This window comes from Anabas testudineus, chromosome 9 (genome assembly GCF_900324465.2).
Source record: "Anabas testudineus chromosome 9, fAnaTes1.2, whole genome shotgun sequence".
Classification (NCBI taxonomy): Eukaryota; Metazoa; Chordata; class Actinopteri; order Anabantiformes; family Anabantidae; genus Anabas; species Anabas testudineus.
This window is the reverse complement of record NC_046618.1, coordinates 8,883,706-8,905,778: the sequence shown is the minus strand read 5'-3', so window position 1 is coordinate 8,905,778 and position 22,073 is coordinate 8,883,706. Positions and strand designations below refer to the sequence as shown.

Here is a 22,073-nt window from a genome sequence, read left to right as displayed (position 1 = left end):
CCACCTACATATTACTTCATTATTTCATCCTAAATACTGAGTGCAGAACCACCAAAAACATCCCTTTGAAGGTACTTGATGCTGGAGTTTATTTTACTATGATTACACCTGCTCAGTATTCAATAGTGTGCACAAACCCCACAGCAGTGAACAAGAGCATCTAGCAGCTGCAAAGACATTTTTTTGTCCTTCGTTTTTTTTTTTTTTTTGTTTTGTTGTTTTTTTTTTTTGTCTTTTTAACCAGAAACTGTGTCAAAATTAAGCTATAGGTTTGTTGTGGTCCCTTTTAACACCCATAAAGTAAATGAACTGACTTGAATGACCAACCTGTTCCCCTATGGCCAGCACAGAGTCATGACATGGGTCCCATTCAGTCACCAGAGTGTTAGCTCTTTTTTTTTTTGGCATAGAACTCATGTTCAAATAGGAGCCATGACTGAACTGTTGTTTAAATCTGTAAACTAACTAAAACTACAATAATGCATTAAAATAAAAAACAACATTAAATAATATAGTAGGAAAATAAATATCATTCCAACAAGGCTTTTTTTTTTAAATAGTCATTCTCTATCTTGACACTGGAAGCCAGTGTGTATGTCATGTGATTCACCTCAGAGAATGATGATCATCAGTCCAAGAAAGATGGCTGCTCTCAGTCTCATTGGTGAACATGCCAATCAGCTACTGCACATACACGACCGCTTCATACTCGGTTAAGAACATGGATTAAGATTCAACTAAACATGGTCCCACACATGGAGCTCAACAGTCCTATGCATTACAAGTATCTAGATCCAACATATGCAAAATGGACTTTTTCTGATCGATAGACTTGGCCACGACCTGGACAATCCTTACGTGCAGGACGATGATTTGAAACACATGGCTACATCTGCCATCAGAAAAAAATATAAGTGCTATAGCTATACACTATTTTGGTATTTCATGAATAGCAATCAGGGCAGTTTGAAGTTTTTTGGTCAGTTTACCTCTCAAAGGTTATCATGAAACCTCTACAGACCTCACTCCATATGAGCACTCTCCTTTAGAGGGCTAGCTATGGCTGTCTCAGATAACTCAGTATACAGTACATTTAAGTGTTATGTTGGTGTCAGAAAATAGATATGAAATTCATTTCCACATCTCATGCTCACATTTGACTGGACTCGTTGCTAAAATGTTAGATACATCTACCAATAATTTTCCATTTCCATCAATTGACTAATGATAACCTAACTACTGATTTCTATTAATGATCAAATGTCACAATTATGAGATTGTGTTTTTGTCTTTTAAAGTATGGACTTGTGCTCTAGAGGTGTGAACAACTATGGCTAATTTTTTTCTTTTTTTTTTTCCTTTTGCTCGACGTCAAAAGACGTCATAAGGATCTGTCTCTGATGGAGGAGGTGAAGAGGAGTGAACAGGATTATGTTGCACAGATGCAACAGCCACATGTTCAACAATAACTGTGAGTCGATGGAGTGGGGGGGGGGGGGTTCTCTCAAGCCTAAAGTGTAGGATATACAATATAACAACAATCAAACTCTGATATCAACTCTATGGGCGTTCCAGCATTCCCTAGAAGTGCATATTTCTGCAACTTCCAGTCTAGAGGAGGAATGGATTTTTATCACCCCTAGGGAATAGCGGAGCTGTCATGATGTTTGAGGAGTGTTTTCTGAATCTGAGTGGAAGTTAGGAGCTATCAGTGGCAGAGCGCTTTTTGCCAAAGTTACTGGCAGAGTCGCTGTTTCGCAGATTAGGCTGGATCTTGTACATATGGGGACCCATGGAAAAGCGCCAGCTCCCACGGCCCTCCACTCCAGTTGGGATAGCGGCAGCTGCAGCCACAGCAGTGGATGGGCAGGGCTTGTTCTGCAGCAGCTGAATAAGCATGGTCATCTCTGGGCCCAGCCGCGACACCATGCTGGTCCTAACGCGGTCCACCGTGTCCTCATCACAGTCCATCAGGCTTTGAAGCAGCTTACCATAAAACCTGGGACGACAACAAAGAATTGCAGAATGAATTTTTTAGATGCAAAAATGTACAACAATCAATTCCTGTTGTGCTCAAAATCAAAATCTGTTGTTGTTTGTGTATATATATTGATATACTCATATTATGTGTGTATTTGTACACATGCTGAAAGGTCTGATGTCATCTATATGGGAGTGACCATCCCAGCTCCAGTCACTACTAAGCCCTGTGCTCCACCCTCTCCACCCTTTTGTATTCCCTCCCAAACTGCAATCCAACACGTATTAACACAACAATAGGAACAAAAACATCCAAACTTGATATTCCTGTTTTATATTTTATTTCATTGTATGAAAGAACTTATATTGCAGATGGTAACCAAAACATGGAAATCAATACAGACGTCATAATCTGTCATGCTAAATATATGAACCAGGGTTAAAAGGACATCTATTTATGACAAATAGCAGATACATTTCACTTCATTTCTTATTGTTCGCTGCAGGAAAACGGAACTATTATTTTTCAGTCTATTCTGGGGTCCGAGATCCTGCTGAACACCACATTACTCATATTTGGAACATGCAAAGTATATAAAGAACAGGACGAGCTCACCTATTGGGGAAGTGACTCGGTAGCTGTGCCACTTCACCAATAGCATCTGGATTAGATCGGGCAACAGTGCAGATATCCAGTTTGCTGTAACACTCCTCTTGGACGTCAGATATCATTCTTTGGAAGGCGGAACAGCGGCGGATGGTGGGGAATGCCTTCGAGGTGATGCCATTGGCAATGCACTTAAGGCTCTCCTTCACAAATGCTTTACCCTGTAAAAAAAACATCAGCAGTGCTTCACACATTCTCGCCCTGTCAGTCCTACATGGCTGAAGTCACACAGACACAGAGAGAATGACACATTGTATGCAGTCTTTGTGAGGTGAAGTAATGTGTATACCTGAGTGTCAAATTTAGCAGCACTATATAGGAAGGACTTGCAGATGTCATGCATGCCATCTGTATCACAAGTTGAGTTTTCCAGGCAGGCGAAGGCTCCACAGCCAACTTGGAGGGCACTGTTGAGACAGCGTGCCACATCTGCTGTGGGCACAGAGAATGAACCATCAGCAGGGGACCCAACAGTGGGTTCACTGGGAATCACTGCACACTCACTGAGCTCATTGCACAAGGGTTGCCAGGGTTTCAGCTAAAAAAATGCAACGAACAAAAGGGGGTTTTCATACTTTGGTGATTCACAAAAGACATACAGTCACTCGGGGCAAACAGTGACTTGACTGGAGATTGGACACCTTACAACTCAGCGTCTCAGACATTATTTGGCACTACTGTACTTTTCTCTTGGCAGGGACTCGTATTTCACTGTTTGGTTCTTTTCAGCAGAGCTTGGATGAACGGCACCAGAAATACCAAAGAGTTTCCTGAAAATTGTTGGCGTGCCTGTAGACACACATAAACATACACGTACTGTTGGCACTCACACATACAAATGCGTGCTACCACCAGACTCTGTATTCAATTATCTTACACGAGTCAAGATTGTCAAGCTGATTTTCAGCGCACTACTTCCAAACCACTTTAATATTTTTAACTATTAACTGCGCACAAGTGACAGTTCAGTTTAATATCCAGAACTGATCCCATGTGCGACTACGTAATGAAATACACATTCACAAATACACATTGGGAAAAATGCTGCTATACTCAGGAGCACCACATGACTGGAATAGTTATTAGGCTGATTAACCCACTAGTAACACTGATCCCCATCTTTGCAAAGCCTCTGAAACTGCCACCCTGCAGCCACAGTCATTCCCTCAATCCATTTGCCAAAAAAACTGATCTTGGCCGTAGGGGACATAACTCGGGCATAAAATTTTACAAGATGAAGCTATAAAACCTAATCTGTATATCAGTCTATCCAGATAGTTGGCTTTCCTTATACTTCATCCAAGAATTCACAGAGATGGCAAGCAGCCTGACTCAGATCCTTTGTAATAACCATTAAGAAATGTCACAGAGAAGCCTAAACCTACTTGGCAGACTTCAAATCTGGGGCCCCATGTTGACCTGCACAGTCAGATAAAGTATGTCTGCCATCAGGGACCAGAGATTGCTCTCAAAATACTGAGAATTAGCTGCGAATCATATGATGATGAAGCAATTCCTGTAGAGGGAAATCAGCATCCCTGTTACCCACTGCCTCTTATCACTGGGCTGTACCTTTGTGTTAAAAAGGAAAAGTCAACATTTGAATGGAGCCATGCACATTTCTGATTTGCAGTGTCATTTTCACTTACGCCTTGATTTTCTTTAATAGGTGACAAATGCTAACTAAGGGGGATGCATTGATTTGTCCAAAAAGACACAGCCCCAGTGACAAATGATGTAGCCTACTTTTCTGACTTAAAGGCTCCATACTGTAGGAAGGCTGCACAGGAAGCTTTTACGTTTTATGCACTGAAAGCCCCTTAAGTCCACTGTAATGCTGAACAGTGAGACACATGCAGCAGCCAAATGAGAAAGACTATCAGCATGACACAGCCTGCACTCTCAGGTGTCAGCACCAAGCTCCATGCTCATCTGTTGCCGGCAGGACACCGGCAAAAACCACAGCGTTAATCCCGCAGCCTTCTCCGAGAATCAACGCGCTCGTTTGGACAGAAAAGGCTGCATAGGCCAAGAACAAAAAAAAAAAAAAAAAAAAAAAAAAAAAAAAGAGATAGAAAACATATCCACATAGTGAGCGAGCAAAGGTAGAGACTGAGCACTGTAAATGATGTGTAAAATAAAAAGCAAGCAGTGCAGATGGGAGCAGCGTGGTACTTACAAGGGCTATTGGCAGAGAAGCGGGCTCTCCTGGGCGAATAAGACTCGTTCTGATCCAGTTCGTTTGCAGATGCGTTCAGCACCATCAGGAGAAAAAGTCCGGTCCTCAAAGGCATCGTCCTCTCAACACAGATAATACAACTAAATGGAAAGAGACGCCTCCCGCTTTGCGTGCAATTCATCAAAAGAACGCTCCAAAAGAAAATGTAGGCTAGTACAAGTAGGCTACCAGCAATGTCTCTACACTGGACTCCTCACTGTGCTTTGGACTTGCATGACAGATTGCACCGATGTCAAGTCTGCACGGGTTTATATGGGAGCGCTGAACATTACGAGTTTTGCGTTGGGACCAATCAGATCGCAGGATTCCAGACCGCGGACCTGGTCTCTCCACTACTAATTGATAAAATCATTTAACAGCGGCCAGGATTGTAGGTGCTACAGCATCGACATGTTGGTGATTACTTCTTGTAACAAAGCTGTGAAACGTGAACTGTAGTTTTTATAGGGGACTTTTGAACCCCCCCTTTCTATTACTACATGCGACTCTCCTTATTATAAGCTCATCCTTTCCAGCCACCTGTCACTCCGGCTGCAGCTGCACCTCATTAATACTATGACAGTAGAGAAGATCCCTGACAAAAAAAAGAAAGCAATCTGAGAGAGTAGAGAGTTTTCTGTTGACTGATGGGAGGATGAGCTGACATTTTGTCTTGTGAGGTTTATTTTCAAAATATGATTAATTGAAATCAAATTTTATGATCATAGCATAAATCATCCAGGTGAGCTTGGACATTTGTAGATGAACAATCCTGTCTCTGTGTGAGGACTTTATTTTCTTTAGCACCTTCATACCAACTACTCACTTTTTGTTAGATGTGAGTCTTTATAGTATTCTGCCTCCTCTAGTAGTATCACAGTGATCACCGGTGTTAGAGAGTTCAGTGGAGTCCACTCAGGTCCAGGTTAACACTAACATATTAAGTAACACCTCATTTCTGCAGAATCAAACATCAGCATAAACAAATTCCCTCATCTTGGGCTGAACTATCAGACCCAAATGTATTTAATCGACTGTTGGTACACATCCTCGTTCATATATCAACCCAGGACATTCAAATGACCTTTTTTTTATCACTCACTGGCATTTTCCTGAACCGTACACACTGATGACGCCATTGTTGCTTTAGCTAAAGGAATCTGCTTAACACGGAGGCAAATTACCTGTGTTATTGACAGTGTGTCGTATATATTCTCCATTCTCTTCCTCCCAAGCTGCACGTGTCAGCATACAGAGGATGATGTGTGGGACTCATGGCTTCACGCCTCTTCACTCAGTGCAACGCTCAAACATTATCAGACACCAGGAAGCTGGACTGCCCTGATAATCAGAGTGTGGAATAAAGGAAATGTTTAATTGTGACGTGATAAGACGCAATTTCATTTAGATTTACAACAGAAACTTTTGTTTTGTCAAAATAGTATATGTACCATCCTCTTCATTGTGTCTGTGTGTGGCGAACTTGAATCATCACATTTAGAAAAAACGTTTCTAGTTTGCGATCCGGTTCTGCCAAAACACTTTTCTTTCCTGTGGTGTTTCAGAGAGCCAAGAGTGCCCATTCGCATTTCTCTTCTGTGTCTGCGTTGTCTTTAGCAATCATTGTGCAGAGTGTTATCAGGAGACAGTCATGATGTCAAGCTGCTGGCTTAAATGTGCTGGGGAATCCCTGCCAGCTGCATCAATAGATACTGTGACCATTACACTAATAAATGAGAATAATATCTACTTTCAAAATCAATTGTTATCTACTTCTTAGCCTGAGAAGGGCATATGTTACATATTAGACATATGATTCGTGACTGTTTAGACCAATTTATCATTCGAGCAGGATGTCAAAGACCTAAGTTGATTAGAGGTTAAGTCAGCACTAAAGAAAGCGTACATTTCACCAGTGTCAGATTTGAGTCAGACATTGAGCTGCTCTCTGTGTTTCTTGCTCTCTGTGGGTATGTGGCTGCTCTTTCGTTTGTTGCTTCCCCAGGTTTCTCGTTCACCGAAGATGGTGAGGGTTCGGTGTGTCTCTCGGCTGAAACTGAAGATGCGAGCTGAGAGTTTATTCATGAGTTTGGAAGTCAGTTTCGTCCTTGTTAGCACATCACTGCAGACTCCTCCTTTTTGGAGCGCAGCCATACCACAAACACATTTGAGAATACCACTTCTTCGTCCTCTGGGGGAAAAGATAATGAATTCCTTTGTCAGGTAGAAGAAGGTGATTCACTTTGTTTTCAGAAATATAACAGACAATATTGGCATGGCACTGAAGCAGCGCAGAGTTCACTGAAAGGACAAATGTGTTAGAGGGAACGAACCTATAGCAAAAAGAGTTTTGCATTGGTTTACACTGAGATGGATGAACTGATTCTCCGATTAGAGGTCACTTTGCATCTAAGTTGAATTTTGCCCTAAAGCTTATTGCTGTTTGCCTTACAGCAACTTCCTCTGTAATTATGAGATTACCAGATGGCTCATTAAAAGCAATACTTTTGAAATTGGTGTGATAAAGGGGAGGTTGATCACATATCAAGCTCAAGCAAATTTGTCAAAAATATCGCTTATGTCTGCAGTAAAGCTTTTTAATGGGTTTATGTAACCAGTGATATAAAAGCACAGCAAGATGTCACCTAAAGGTCAGTGCTAGTACTTCTGTGTCCACAAGAGGGACTTTAGTCAGATGTTACTGTTTTAAATGTGCTATTACTGTAAAGCACCACCTCCAAACAGTCTGGTGTTCTGGTGTATTGGAGGCTTGGAGAGTAAACCTTATGATTAATGTGATTTGAGAAATGGAAAGGATGCAATATATCCTGCAAGATTATAATCAGCCACATGTTAGCCATGTGTACACACCAGTCAGTGGTGTGTTTTTACAGTATGTGTTATGCTAGGGTGATAATGCACTTTTCTCTCAAGTGTCAGATAATAACATAATAATAATAATTTTGGGGGAAATCTTTTGAAAAGAAAGTGGCTGTGGGGATTGCACAGTAATCATTTTGTTGCAGCCCGGTGGAACTCACAGTTCTTAGAAATACAACATATGCTTATTGTCACGTCACCAGAATCGAAGGCGTAATTCTTTCAGTTCAATTTTAAGAGCGTTAAATCCATTTCTTCCTACACCATCTGAACGGATGGTGTATTAATGAAACAGATGTCTGCATGACTTGAATGTAACACAAAAAACGTAGAGAATGTAAATTCCTGAACATGTGTCCAATGCGAGCAGCATAGCAGGGCTATACATCTGGAGGCTGGAATGAAAACACACTGCAAGTCTGCAGCATGAGACTAGCACCAAAACATTGCGTTAAAAGGTTAATCACCGCAAATGGTTTCACACTTTCCAAGTTCCAGGTTGCAGCTCTGCAAAAAGAATAAGAAAGAAGAAAACGTAAAAACATACAAACGTCTTTTAGAAAAAAAAAGTAAAGAAAAATGATTATGCAAACTTAGAGTTTGATGCTTACATCACTCTCGAAACAAGTTGGGACAGAGGCAAAAGAAGACTAGAACGTTTATAAGATAATAAGTAAGTAACACCCTTCTGGATGATCGCAAAATTAGAAGCTTAGTTAATAACAGGTGAGCCATTCCACCACGTTCTCAGGCTTTGTAAGCAACAAACTTTGTGCCAAATTTCAACACTATTATGTAAGGAGAAGACCATACATCAGTTCTGTGCAGCGGAGGTCTCCGGGCTCGAGCTCATGTTGGATAGACCAAATGTTCTGTGGTCAGACGACTCCATGTTTCACCCATTCTTCTTGTCAAATACAAAACAGACATGAAGACTTTCACAAAGTCTTTAGCAAAGCCAGTATCTGTTATGGTAGCACACCCACAGCTTGAGTGACTTGTACATGTGTAAATGTATCATCAACAAAGAGGCATGAATTAGGATTTTAGGGTGACATGCTGCTCCCCAGGTCTAATTTTCCACTACTACAACAGCATGGCTTCACAGACACATAGTGTGTGTGCTTGACTGGTCTCCCTGCTGTCCAGATCTGTCTCCTATTTAAAATATATCATTAAGTGAAGTGGAGAATCAGAAGATGAAGAACAGGGACTGTTGAGCAGCTCAAACCTTGAATTCAGTAACAATGACCAAATATTCTATTTGCAAAACTGCAACTTGTTCCCAAAAGTAGATTTTTAATTGCACTTTTAATCTTTTTTTTAAATGGGGTTTGTGCATAATCAAGTTTAGAATCTCTTTGCATATGCAGTAACATATCAATTGTATAGATGTGATGATATTTTTTTCAGATCCATCTGTTGAAACTTGAAATTCCACTGACTATATGGAAGACCTTGTCCTTCTAGTTACACTAAATACAGAAACAACAAACTGTACTTGTTAAGGAAAATGTTAAAGCATTGCACCCAACAGTTTATACATTCATTTCTGTTTACAGATCTATTCAATTTAATTTAATATTATTTTTATAGCGTCAAATTACAACAAAATCATCTCAAGGTACTTTACAGTATTTAAGGCTTAAGATCCTACAACATTTTAACTGTATACAGAATTATAAAGAAAACCCAACAACCCCATTTGAGAGGACGTTTGTGGTGGGCAATAAAATATGAATAAATATTATCATTTGACTTAATCTGACAAAACAAAACACATGAAAATGCAAATCATCATAGAGATAACCTGAAAAATGTGCAGTGAAAGTCTGTGTAGTCAGTCCCTTAAGAGATACACGTCACTTTTCTGCTTCCATACTGTGTACTGGAGATGTGTGTTCACTTGGTGTTGGGTGGGGCAACTGTGACTGAAGGGATGAAAAAAGTTTATTTTTCAGGCAAACATTTCTTTCATCATACATTAACAGATAATAACCTGATTACACCTGTGAGACAACTGGAATGACTTACCTCTCCTTATGGACACGACTTGTCTTCCCACAAATCAGGAGCCCAAAGCCATTTTCCAAGAACAAAAAGTGTGGTTCTGATATTGTGTTTGCTTGTCTATGTTTTGCTTCAATTTTCTGTTGCAAGCAGCTGATTGGAAACATTTTTAATGGGAATGCGTTTGATGTAATATGGTGGGTTTTAAGTATTTTCTACTCGCGTGAGCCACGCTGTTAAAGATGCATTCGAAATGAATTAATTTATCAGACCCATACTATTTCCCAAAGGGCAGAGCCCAGAGATTTATTGCTCCATGTCATGCAGTGGTGCTTTTGCTGTTCATTCTGGGAATTATCCACAGGTGAACATGTGTGTATGCCATTACGGTTTCCAACAGCAGCAACACTGATTTTAGTGCAATGAACTAAGACTTTACTTTGTAAAGTCTTAGTTCATTCACTCGAATATCCATACGTGATAGTACATAATTATATACCAAAACTTTTTTTAATATAGAGAGGTACTGTTATTGACTTCAGTGGCTGAATTAAACAACCTGGCACCATTGCAGATGTATAGATATATTTCTTTCTATGTTTCTGAATGAGCCTCATGCTTCTAACCAATCACAAAATGGCAACATTACAGTTCATCACCCTCAGTGAACTCCTTTAGGTCGACTGCTCTCCTTGTATCAAGCCCTCATATTTGATTTAATATTATTTCTGTTTGACTAGTACGTTTAGTTGGATCCTTCTTAATGAAACGTCTTTTCAAGTAACACCTGAAGGGCTGGGCAGAGCGTTGTGGACTGGGCACAGTGGACTGATTTAGAAACTCATGCTATCACTAGCATGTGACTGTGTTTAGTTTTCTAATACCTCATGTGCAGTTTTTGGTTTACTAACTGGTTGAATTTCTCTGTGAACTGATTTGAAATAGTGGTGTAATTGGTCTTCCCTTTCCGTTGACCAAACTCTATGCATTTGCAAATGTGCATTTGTACGTAGACACACACCAAACCAACCAAATCACAGTGCCTGTACCTTAGAAGGAGTCTGTCTGTAGGCACCATGCAGTAGTACCTAGGCTGTGTTTCCTTTAGTAGCCATCTGGTTTCAGTTCAGATCCATCTGGATCTCTCTCCAGCCCAGGCATCTCAGGAATACATTTTGGATGGGTGCCCACATCCGTTCACACAGACAAGTGTTTTCAATTACTCAATTTTAAATGTCTTCAAAACCCATGTGAAGTGATTGAGCATTTTTTTTAAAGGCAGCAGTGGTGGTAAACACTATGTTAAAAGAGCCGCTTCAAAGGGAAATGGCCAACTGGTACCTAACATGTCAACTGAATTACACCTTGATGACTGGCAGGAGCCTGTCACCGCTCAGCTCTGCAAAGCGAAGCACAACCACAGCTCACAGCCTCCAGAATCACAACCCATACTTGTTTGCTGATTTCAGTGCTACCGCAAATATCCTCTGAGCCGACACGAAGCAAATACAGAGCCCAGAAGTGATGAGAACCATGCGAAGAGCTCATCTCATATTAAAACTGAGTGATGACTGATGATTCCACAAGCTCCCACACCAAAAAGAAAGAGTTAGCTTTTTATGGAGCTGAGGTTTGAATCATAAAAAACAGAAGCCAATTTAGGTTTTTAGCAATTCACTGCATTTATATGGGCCTTGTATTAAGGATGTTTTTGATTTTACTTGTACAATTTTCATGATGTGATGTGTTGACTATATACACCAAAATGTGAACAGCAAATGTAGTAATATACAAAAAACAGCAACATTTGAAGCATCTTAACCATTTCAATACATTCTACTAATGACTAAGAGCAATACTCTCTGAGTGTGTGTGTGTGTGTGTGTGTGTGTGTGTGTGTGTGTGTGTGTGCGTGTGTGAGTGTGTTAGTTCATTTTGATGAATTCTGCTTTGTCACTGTGACATTCTTCCTGAATCTATTTTAAATTGAGACCTTCCCCAGGATACCCATGGGCATGTACTCAATACTGCTACAGTATTTCACATAGGTGTGTGATAAGGTCTATAACATTTATACAGTGTCACAGGCACTGACAGTTAATCCAAAGGAAATACTGCTTCTTTTCCCATTTGCATGTTAATACCATTGCTGATTTAATGTGATATGAGCTGCACAGTTTTAACCCTCATATAAGTTCTTCATCAGGCATCCAGTCCACATCATTCACATCTATTTTGCATTAGTGCTTCAGCAGCTCTCAGTATCTTATTCAAATGTTTTAAGGCCTCCTTTAAACCAACTGTGTCGAAAAAAGTAGCCTAATTCATTTGAGTGATATTGCTGCACTGCTATAGATGTGGCCAAAAGTTGTTCCTGTCTCTGTTTTTGCTGCATCACAATGCATTGTCATCCAGCACTGCAGCACACTGGGCACTCTTAGCACAGAGAATCAGCAGCTTTTTTTTAAATAAACTGGTTTCTTTTTTATAAATAAAACTTCTGAGCATCTACACTGATGCTAACAGCTCTGTGAAGCTATACAGAGGTAAAGCAGTGCTTTGAGCTAATACAGTTTGTTAGTCTGCTGCACCGTGCACACAGGTATACCACATGCTAACATACCGTTCATGCGTTGACAATAGTAACATGCTGATGTTTGGCACATATATGAATGTCTGCATAAAATTTTGTGTCAGGAAATCACCTAGATCTTAGTAAATGAGTGACAGGCTTGACCTGCTGGTGGTGCTACAGGAAAAGTCATTAGGATTTATCCTCTGGGGTCTACAAACCCAACATCATCATAGGTCTACAGCTTCAACATGGGTAAAAATGAAGGTACAAGATTGTGCACATAAGTCATTTAACACTTACTGCTCTAGTTTTTGCAGAATAGTTAAAGACTCTTCATACCATCTGAATCTGTTGACTGCAGAATAAAAAAAAAAGATTTCTTTGTTCTGTTTGGAAAGTTGCAGCTGTTTGTCTAATCTAAACAGAGATGATAATCTCTAGACTATCATGATAATTTGATTGACGTTTGATGTTACATTGATGTTGCTTTATGATATTCTATCTCTTTTCCAATTTAAAATTCTGTGTTTATATTTTTATTATTTGGTGCTTTATCTTTTAGTTAGCAAAGAATTGCAATTTGGGAAACAATATTATTATTATTATTATTATTATTATTATTATATCTGCAGTTGACATAACTTTTTTTCCATCCAGATAGTTAAAGAAATGTTTAAATGGTCGTTTTGGGATCATTGTAACTTTTCATCTATTAGAAAAAGCTGTTTTATTTTACGAACGTCATGAAAATACATGGTACACACACTGGGCATAGACTGGCCTGAATGCAAACTAATTTTAAACCATCTAAATTATGGCTGTGTACTGAAAATGAAAGAGAGCATTATTTGAATCCACAAAGTATGGGCAGTCTGTACTTTGTGGATAGATTTCCATTAAGAACCATTAGTTAAGTGAAAAAAGATCAAACTAAGTTATGAGTTTAAACATTACATCAGATTTTTATGGTGCTCTTGTTGTCTACTTCTGTGTGTGTGTGAGTGTGTAAGTTGCTGAAAAGTAAATAAACTCTTTCCACATCCAACAACAAGAAACTATAATTCTCATCACTGAACTAATTCCAAGTTGTTGAATGTGTTTATACAGATTTTTTTCTGATATCCAGAAGTGAACAGAGCTTGAAATCTGTAGGATAACTATAGTTTTGATTTATGAGTGCTTCTCAATGGTCTTGTGGTATTCATCACTTCTATGCGTAATCCCTAATCAGGGTTATGTACATGGCACTCCATCAAGAGCCCTTCAACATCACTCAGAGAATGTTGACTTGGTAATTGAATTTGAGCATAGCTTACGATGGGAACATAAGCCAGATGCCAGGATGTTTATGATGTTGTTGCTTTGTGGGCAGCAGTGTACACAACCTCTGTCTCTCCTTGCAGCCCAATTTTCCATGCCCAGTGCATCCTTATGGTCGAAAACATCTCAAGTAATTTATAGTAATGAAACTGGTGTTAGCAGTGATATGCATCATGTACATTCATTACAGTACTCTGACAGATGCTGACAACAAAAACATGGTTGATTATTGTTCTTGCTCAACTGGATAAATTGTTATCTTCTACAGCGAAATTAATGGAAAAAAAGTAAATCAGTGGAAAAATGCACATAATTAAATTTATGGTACGAGGTACACTGAGTCCACTGAGTTAAACATACTTGTACAGTCTGTTCCATGGATAACTAAAGGTGTTTTCCTGGTTGCCTTGGTAAGATAGTTTAATTTGTTGCATATCTTTGGCCTTTTATTAGGAACACTGTCCAGATTGTTATGATTTACTATGTGTTTTCATACTGTTAAAATAGTTAGCTGGTGCAACTTCAGTTATATAGGTAGAGGCAAATACTGTATATAGCTCACAGCAGACCATCTATCAACTAAATATGTTTTTATTTAATACAAGCTAATACACACAGCCTGTTGCTTCAGTTTATATGATGTTGCCCTAGTGTATTTAACATAACATCCTCCCCCAAAATTTGTGGTCCACCATGACAGCCATGAATCAAACCAACATTACTACAGTCTAATTACAAACATTGCATGTAATTAGACTACAAATACATAAGTCAGCATAAGTGAAAAATAAAACAATCAACACAACTAAACCATTTACTGCAAGATACAAATGAGCTGGACACTGAACACCACCACACTTCAAAACCAGCATCAACTAATCCCACACAGCAACTGACGCTATAGCCAACTCTGCACCCAGTTGTTTGTCGTTCAGCGTTGCTCCTATCAATTCATTGTTCTGTTTATGTATCTGAGTTGCTTGAGCTAAATGTGTGGGTTTCATTTTCCCAATGCTCAATTAGGATTTAGTACATTGCTTGTTTTGGATTATACAAAGTACGTATGAGTGGAGAATTTGATATTTACAATGCTGGTAATTATAAAGGGACAATTATTCACTCATTGGCAACATAAGCCACATTTCTACACTGCTGCAGTGATCTAGCTGTGTATCGCATAGCCTTGACCTGCCTTTGCATAGTTAAGCTTGAAGCAAGCAAAAAGTGTGTTACCAAGCCACAGCCCACAAGTTTCATGGCAGACACACTAACCACACAACGACTGCGATGGATAATGGATAAAGCAATGGGATTTGTAGTAAAAGCGTTGTGCATCCACACTGAAATACAGCCTCCATGTCTTCCAGAGGCTCCGCAGCTTGGCCAATTGTTGTGAGTGAATGCAGATGGGAGAGATGCCCAACAGTGGAAAACAGGGAATAAACTAGCTTAATGAAAGCATCATGGCACAGTGAAAATCCAGTCTAAGCCATCAGTGAGAATGTCCTGGGGGTAGGAAGATGGGCTGGTGTGCGTGCTGGCGGCTGGAAGCTTGCCTAGATCCAGGAGCTCTGTTGGCCCTCTGTGGGCTCGTGACATTCCACTCCCTCACCGTGCAGTCCATCGTAGGAGCAGCCTGGAAGCTGATGTCCCATGTTACAGGTTAGGCCTCAAGGTACTAAGCACAATATCAGTAAAATTAGACGCTTAGTTGAGAATGGAATTGGTCCAAGCTCATCTGTTACAGATGTAGTTGCATCTGCATTCAACACCCTTGACAGTGTCAGAAGAAGAAAAAGCTCTTCTGTTGTTCTCTGCAGAATCTCCACACTAGTCTTGTGCTTCTGCAGAGTTGCAGGACTGCCGATTGGCATCAGCTGTTGACCTAACATATATTTCCAGTCATTCAAAGTTAAGGGTAATTGTCAGATTTTTATTTTCCTTCCATGTTAATGCCTAGAGAATTTATTCTTTTTCATGCTTGTGTTGAAATTTTTTTGCTGTTGCCTTTTGTAACATGGGAGTGCCTTATACTTTGAGCGACGTTGTAAGCTGCAGCTTCTGATTTGTATATTTTGGATAGTCTAAAGCTGCACCACCTGATTGATTACTTGGGTCAAAAGACCAGCACTCTCATCACACTGAGAGCAAAGTTAACATGGCATAGTGGAAAGTTTAGCAGCTAAAGAACCAGAATGAATAGGCCAGACTTAAACAGAGTTAAATGGAGAGTGTATATTGGACCCCATAAACATGAACTCAAATTTATAACACGACAATAACATTTATTGCTCCATGTCTGCTTGACGTGGAATCAGGCAACTTTGTGTTAGCATGTTCAATCTTTCTAGACTATTTATCAATGTTGTAGCTACAGTTTCTTTGACTGCCCCCTTGTGGACGACAAATTCAGTTACTGCTGCTTTAATGTATTTTATACTTCTCATATTTGTTTTATCGCATGAATAACATTTTGTTGTGAGCATGTAATCAGTGTGGGAGTTTACAATTTGAAGAAATGTAGTGACTGCTGCTCAGCCTTTATTCAAGCAGCTCACCACTTTCTCCTCTCTGAACTCATCAACCTTTTCTTAAGGGTTACCTAAGTTTCATTCACAGGCCTAGATAGAAATCCAATTCAGCTGAAAAGGAAAAAGGCCATTTATTTATAACATCTATTAGACCCAGTCAATATAATTTTAATTAACTATTTTTTTTTATGCTCTTCTCATTGACTTTCATTCCCACAACTATGAATAAAGTCTGTCAATAGAGGCCACGTTCCCCTCTTCACAGGGGCAGAGCCTTCATGCTGAAGTTATCCTCTCCAAGGCTCCGTTGTACAATGCCACATATTCACTGGTTGTTGCTGCCTCACTCTAATAAATGTAAAGCTACTCAACTTACCTCACCATCAGGTTACAGCATCTATCAGACTTTTCTTTTATCTGGAAAGAGTGTGTAACTTTAATTTGAATCTGACACCAGAAAAGTTGGATCTGTGTTTCTAGTATTAATTCATTTGTTCGTACCTTTATATAAAAAATCATTTACAGACGTTAGATTTCTTCTTCAGACTCTGCAGCAGAACATATGGACAAACAGTCATATGAACAAAATGATTCTTATTCAGTTTCTGAATGCGTAGTTAAGGGGATGGACAATAGTGCATTGTCTCAAAGACACAGAGTGAAAGCAAAGTTCAACAAAACATCTGTTAATTGTTAGAGTCAAGTGGAGAGAAGATATCAGGAAGATTATACTCTTGTAAAGAGATGAAGCTGAGAGACTTTTAATAAAAAAGGTCCTGGCTAAATCACAGCAAGAGTCAAATGTCCATCACTGTACACATGTCCTGTCTAACTGCTTCTCAAAGCAAGAGAGTGATTTTCCACTCTCCATAAGCGTAACCTGTAATGCTTGTTTCTTCTTTCTTCACTCTACTCAGTGACATCTCTACCAACAGGAAGCATCAACTATACCCCCTTGCATCTGTTCGCAACTGGCTAAGAAGGAACATTTTCCATCGATCCATCAAGAACTGCATCAAACTGTGAGAGCAGTGGAAGTGCAAACACGACAAGGCCGGGTCACAGCCTCTCCTCTTTTGTCTCTGTTCACAGGTGAACGGATATTAACCCACAAATAGTACTTAAGTCAGATAAATTAAAAGGTGACACAAAGAGAAATGATGCATTCAGGAAAGACACAAATGGTTATTTTTCCCCTGTCACTCATCTCTGCCAAAGATAAGTGGAGACTTATTAATAATCATTGTTAGTGGTTCAATATTTTCCAGGACATCAACATGATACAGTTTCTGGACACATTTTACAAAGCATGGCTATAGAAATGATTCATGCTCATATCAGAGTCAGAATCAGCTTTATTGTGCAAGTATGTTTGCAAAATACGAGTAATTTGACTCTATGCATTCTAGTAGTTCTCAATATACTTTCATGTGGTACCAATAACAACGTGTCAGGAAGATGCACATGGAAAAACAACAAAGCGTGAACAAATCTGAACAAGATAGCTAAACACAAACATATGGCCATTACACATGGGCAAGGAACAAAAAGATGAGAAAAAAGAAACATGTATAGTGTATAGTTAGGTAGAAGATAGAAAAAAACACATATACATGCACATATGTGACAAACACTCAAGGCGTATAGACAAAATGATTCTGAAAGGTGTAAAGAAGGACAGAAATGGCATAGGAGTGGATGAGTGCAAGAAGTGCTGGAATAAATATCGAACGGGTAATGTAGTAAGATTTTTTTATATGCACACAGCTGGTGGTTGTATGCACATAAACATGTCTATGCACAGTGTATACAGCCTGCTTGTAATTACTGTATATTTCGGAAGTGATGAATGACATAAACATGTTTTTGGATGGATAAACGTTTTAGTGTTATAGGGTTATTGCACAGGAGTTGTTTCTAATATTGCAATCAGTGGGTTGTTCATTAGAAGGGTGGCGATTTATTGGAAATAGAACCGGCTGTAAACACAACGTGATGCTACAATGTATTAAGTTGTTTTAGCAATCATGTTAGCAAAAAGATGCTTAAATACACGTCCAGTAGGCACAGAGGAATATTACTTGGCGGTAAATGATCAAAGAGGTAGACCCCCCGCCCCTGACAGAGCTGCCATCTGTAGAGAAAAAAACATAAATTAGCGCAACTTTAACATGCCAGCGTAAGAGGCATTTAACATTTAACAGCAAGCAGGTTCTGGAGTGGAGAATCTGGATGAAAATAAAACAACTAAATTGCTAAGAGATTTATCATTTTTCCACTGGATGCAGCGTGCCCAGCAGACGTGCTTGATCAGGGAGTTAAAACAAGAAGTCCAGTGGCTTTGGCACATATTCACAACATCTTTCAGTCTTCTCGTCCGACCTGTTTTGGAAAGTTTGAGAGCAGTTTACCCCTCACTGTCCACAAGCATTACATGTAGACGACAGAGGACAAGAAAGTATCACTAAAGGTATTTTTCTTGCATGGCTGTGATGTATACTGTATGTGTGAGTCAAAGGGAAAGTAAACGAGTGCTGTTTTTTATGACTGCTTTTCTGTAGCACATTGGACCCATGGGTTTATATAACTTTGTAGTACAAACCACACTGAACACTTACAGTGAGTGGGCAAAAAATGAAAACAAGCCAGGTCCGTTTAACCTTTCATGTGAGCACTCCAGGAAATAAATGTTCACTTTCATCTGCCCAGTTGCGGAGCTCTTCAGAGGGCCACATATGTGTGTTAACTGGCACATACATTTAAGTAGGATTGTGTGTGTGTGTATAAGCTAAGGATAGAAAAAGTGTGTCCTTTCTGTGCTATTACAAAAATGTCCACAAGGGATTTAACCCGACAGTGAAACCGCCGATCTTGACTCTAATTCAGAAACCTTGGTTGATTATCACAGTTCAACACTTACCACAAGTAACGTTCATGACATTCTCACCTGGTATGTGTTAGGCTGTGTGTGTTTGCATTCTCGTCCAGGATGACAGATAAATCAGCTTTGCTTGTATGAAAAGGAGAATTGAAGAATGGCTTTGTGCACTTTGGAGAATGTGTAAACCACAGCGTCTGCAAATGTCCTCATTGGACCCCAGTGAGGTCTTTCAGGTCCCCGCATTTAATAACTACTAAATTTGTACTTCTCTTGTTGCTCTACGGTCTACAAAGATAATAAATATCAGGATTGTCAAACATTTATACCTTTAAACAGTAGTAGTAGCCTATGTTGTATTAAACAAGTCAAAAATTGACCTTGTGGAGACTAATATGACTTGAATTCAAATAACTTTGTAAATAGTTTATTGTGCTGATTCTCTTCTCTACTGCACGTGTTTCTCTTCTGTTCTTCTCAAATCTGGATTTGAGGTGGAGACGTGATAATTCAAAGGTGGTTTAACTGAAAAATCCACAATTTGGCGATAGCGGTTTTATGTGGAAAAGGAGAGACTTGCACTGAGCAACACTTCCAACAACTCTGGCGGTGACTTTGTTGGGGGTGAATATTTTCCATTGAGAAATTCATGAGCTTGTAAACAGCTCAGGTCCTGGGAAGCATAGTTACAACTGGGATGAAAACCAGCCTGTTTGAAGGAATACTACTCACTTAGTTTTCATTGACATGCCCGTCTCTGTTTTCTGCACAGGGACAGCTCCTGCCTCGCTTTCCATTAAGCTGTAATCCTGCAGGAGTGTTGACCCCTGGTCCTGTGTTCACCTCCAACCCCACATTTTAATAAACCTTTTCAGCAGATTTAAGTGAGAGTTACTTTGTGAGCACATTCACAGCTGACTTTATTTCGGTCTGTGGCAGCCTTTGTCTGCGTGTGCACATGCAGGTGCACACAGATCCGTGTCCTGGTGAAGATGAGTCAGTACAACGTCACTTAGCAGCTTTATAGAGGATGTTTGTAAACTTTAAAGGGCCACCTGTGAGCAGCCATAAAGCTGCCATTGTGCCAACCGTGTGTGTGAGCTGAGTCACTTCATTTTGCCTTGCTCAGCTTGCATTTCTCATGTTTTCACTCTTGGCTCAAGCTCTTTGAGGTGGCACCGCTTGCTGCGGCTGATGCTAATATCACAGGGAGAAACCCCTTCATCTGTGGATGATGTCTCCTTGACTTGCACGAGATGGATTTGAATCATAAAGTCAGACCGTAAGGAGAGGATGTATTATAATAATATATATGTTGCTTGAACGACAAAATAATTACCAAAGTGAGCACTAACATAAAAGCAAGAGGGAAACCTACTTGTACCGCTGTCCCAGCTTTTTGTATTGAACGTGATTACTAACAAATGCCATGTTGGTCCACCAGAATGTGGGTCTATAAAGCATGATAGCACATGGTTGTAGTCTAAGTCCAAAACAAATCTGCATTGCAGAGTAACTACTTGTTCTAGTGGATATCTTTTATGCTATACTAAATTTTATTTTATTTCTTTTTTTTATGTCTTTAATTGGGTGCAAAAGTCTGGCATTCATTTTGTGTTCCCCCCATCCCCATGTGTGGTGCCAGAGGTTGTTGAGTTAACCTTCCTGGAATACATCGGTTATGTTGCTAAATATGAGCTGTATGCCTGCTCTTACTCACTTTAGTGTGTTTTTTTACACTTTATTTGTGTTCTGTGGAAAGTCTAGCTTTTTTATTTTTTTATTTTTTAGTGAGGAAGACTCTTGCAACAGCAAATGTGTACATGAGAAAAGCAAAAGTGGCAGCAACTTAACCTTTCGTATGAAACAGTCAGCATGTCAATTAAATGACAAAGTATAGCATTGTTATGTTTGAGAGCACTACTGATAAATTGTGTGAAAATACCAACAAGCTGTGAATGACTGCCCTTTCAGCACTCGGAATCATTAACACCAATTATTCACATCTTGAACAGGAAGCCGGGCAGCTTCCTGTTCACTTGACTTCATTTCCTCCTGTTGCTGTTACTGTATTGTTTACTCCGTGTTTCTTCCTCCGCGCATTCTGTTCACACGTAGGTTCATGCAGGCATCCAAGATGCCTTTCCAGGATACACTCTATCCATCATGAACACTTCAAATGACTTGCCCTTCACTCTGCACTAAATAGTCTTTCCCTTTCACACTTAAGTTGGTTCCCATGTGTTTGGAGAGCTGCTCAATCCTCACTTGCTCATACTGGGACTCATCCCAGAGACGCTCTCTCCAGTCTTCTCAGGATGCACAGCTGCTTTTCTGTGCTCCACTTGCTGGAAAGTCTATCTCTGTGTAGATAATATTAGCTACATCCCCTGTTTACTCATTGCTGAAAACCGAACCATTGTACAGTGAATGTGGAGCAGTCAGCGTCCCTGGTGGCTCAGAGTCACGTCTGCAAATGGTGGAAAGGGCGTAGGATTCCCTCAAAGATGAAGGAAAACATTGTTCTACCTGCTGTAGAGGTTTGCAATAAAGGAGTGAGATCTGTGAGAATCTCACATCATGGTGATAGTGTTGCAAGTACACTATGTCCTCCAAAATAATCTAAACTAAACAAGTCAAGCTATCAAAAGCAAATGTTGACTTGAAATCCAGGTTTTAACTCCCCATTGCTGCTCATGAGAAACTTGTGGGAAAAAATCTTCAAGTTTTTCGTTCTGGCTACAGTCCTATCTCTGTATTTGGACTGTCTTTGTGGTAATAATGTCAGATTATGTTGTATTTTTGTTAGGTCTAATGTGTCTAAATGCTTTTAGTGAGGATCTTTTTCTACCTATAGTAATGAGCTGACATAGTGTTATAAGTTTACAGAGGATTTCAGAACTCATGGCAGGTTCCTGCTGGTGGCTGTGGGGCTTATTAGATGTGAACCTCTGGTATTTTTTTCCCTTCTCAGTGGTTTATGACATGTGTATTTTATTTTATGATGTTTGGCA

The 22,073-nt window shown here is 39.7% G+C and overlaps 1 protein-coding gene across 1 annotated transcript; it reads right to left on the bottom strand.

Moving 5' to 3' along the window:
* Window positions 1-545: 545 nt before the first annotated feature.
* On the bottom strand, window positions 546-5,093 carry stc1 (stanniocalcin 1). The gene is made up of 4 exons (XM_026342380.2): window positions 4,827-5,093; window positions 2,937-3,079; window positions 2,597-2,808; window positions 546-1,999 (listed from the first exon to the last, which is right to left on the bottom strand). Exons 1-4 carry the CDS (start codon window positions 5,005-5,007, stop codon window positions 1,699-1,701), a joined length of 837 nt encoding a protein of 278 aa, XP_026198165.1. The 5' UTR covers window positions 5,008-5,093; the 3' UTR covers window positions 546-1,698.
* Between the last annotated feature and the right edge of the window lie 16,980 nt (window positions 5,094-22,073).

What these genes read in the sequence shown, in the direction of transcription:
- stc1 (XM_026342380.2), bottom strand. Translation starts at nt 5,007, where the DNA reads ATGAATTGCACGCAAAGCGGGAGGCGTCTCTTTCCATTTAGTTGTATT. An exon ending in CTTCTCTGCCAATAGCCCTT is followed by an intron (nt 3,080 to 4,826) that starts GTAAGTACCACG and finishes CTGTGCCCACAG; the next exon opens with CAGATGTGGCACGCTGTCTC. An exon ending in CCGAGTCACTTCCCCAATAG is followed by an intron (nt 2,000 to 2,596) that starts GTGAGCTCGTCC and finishes TTGTCGTCCCAG; the next exon opens with GTTTTATGGTAAGCTGCTTC.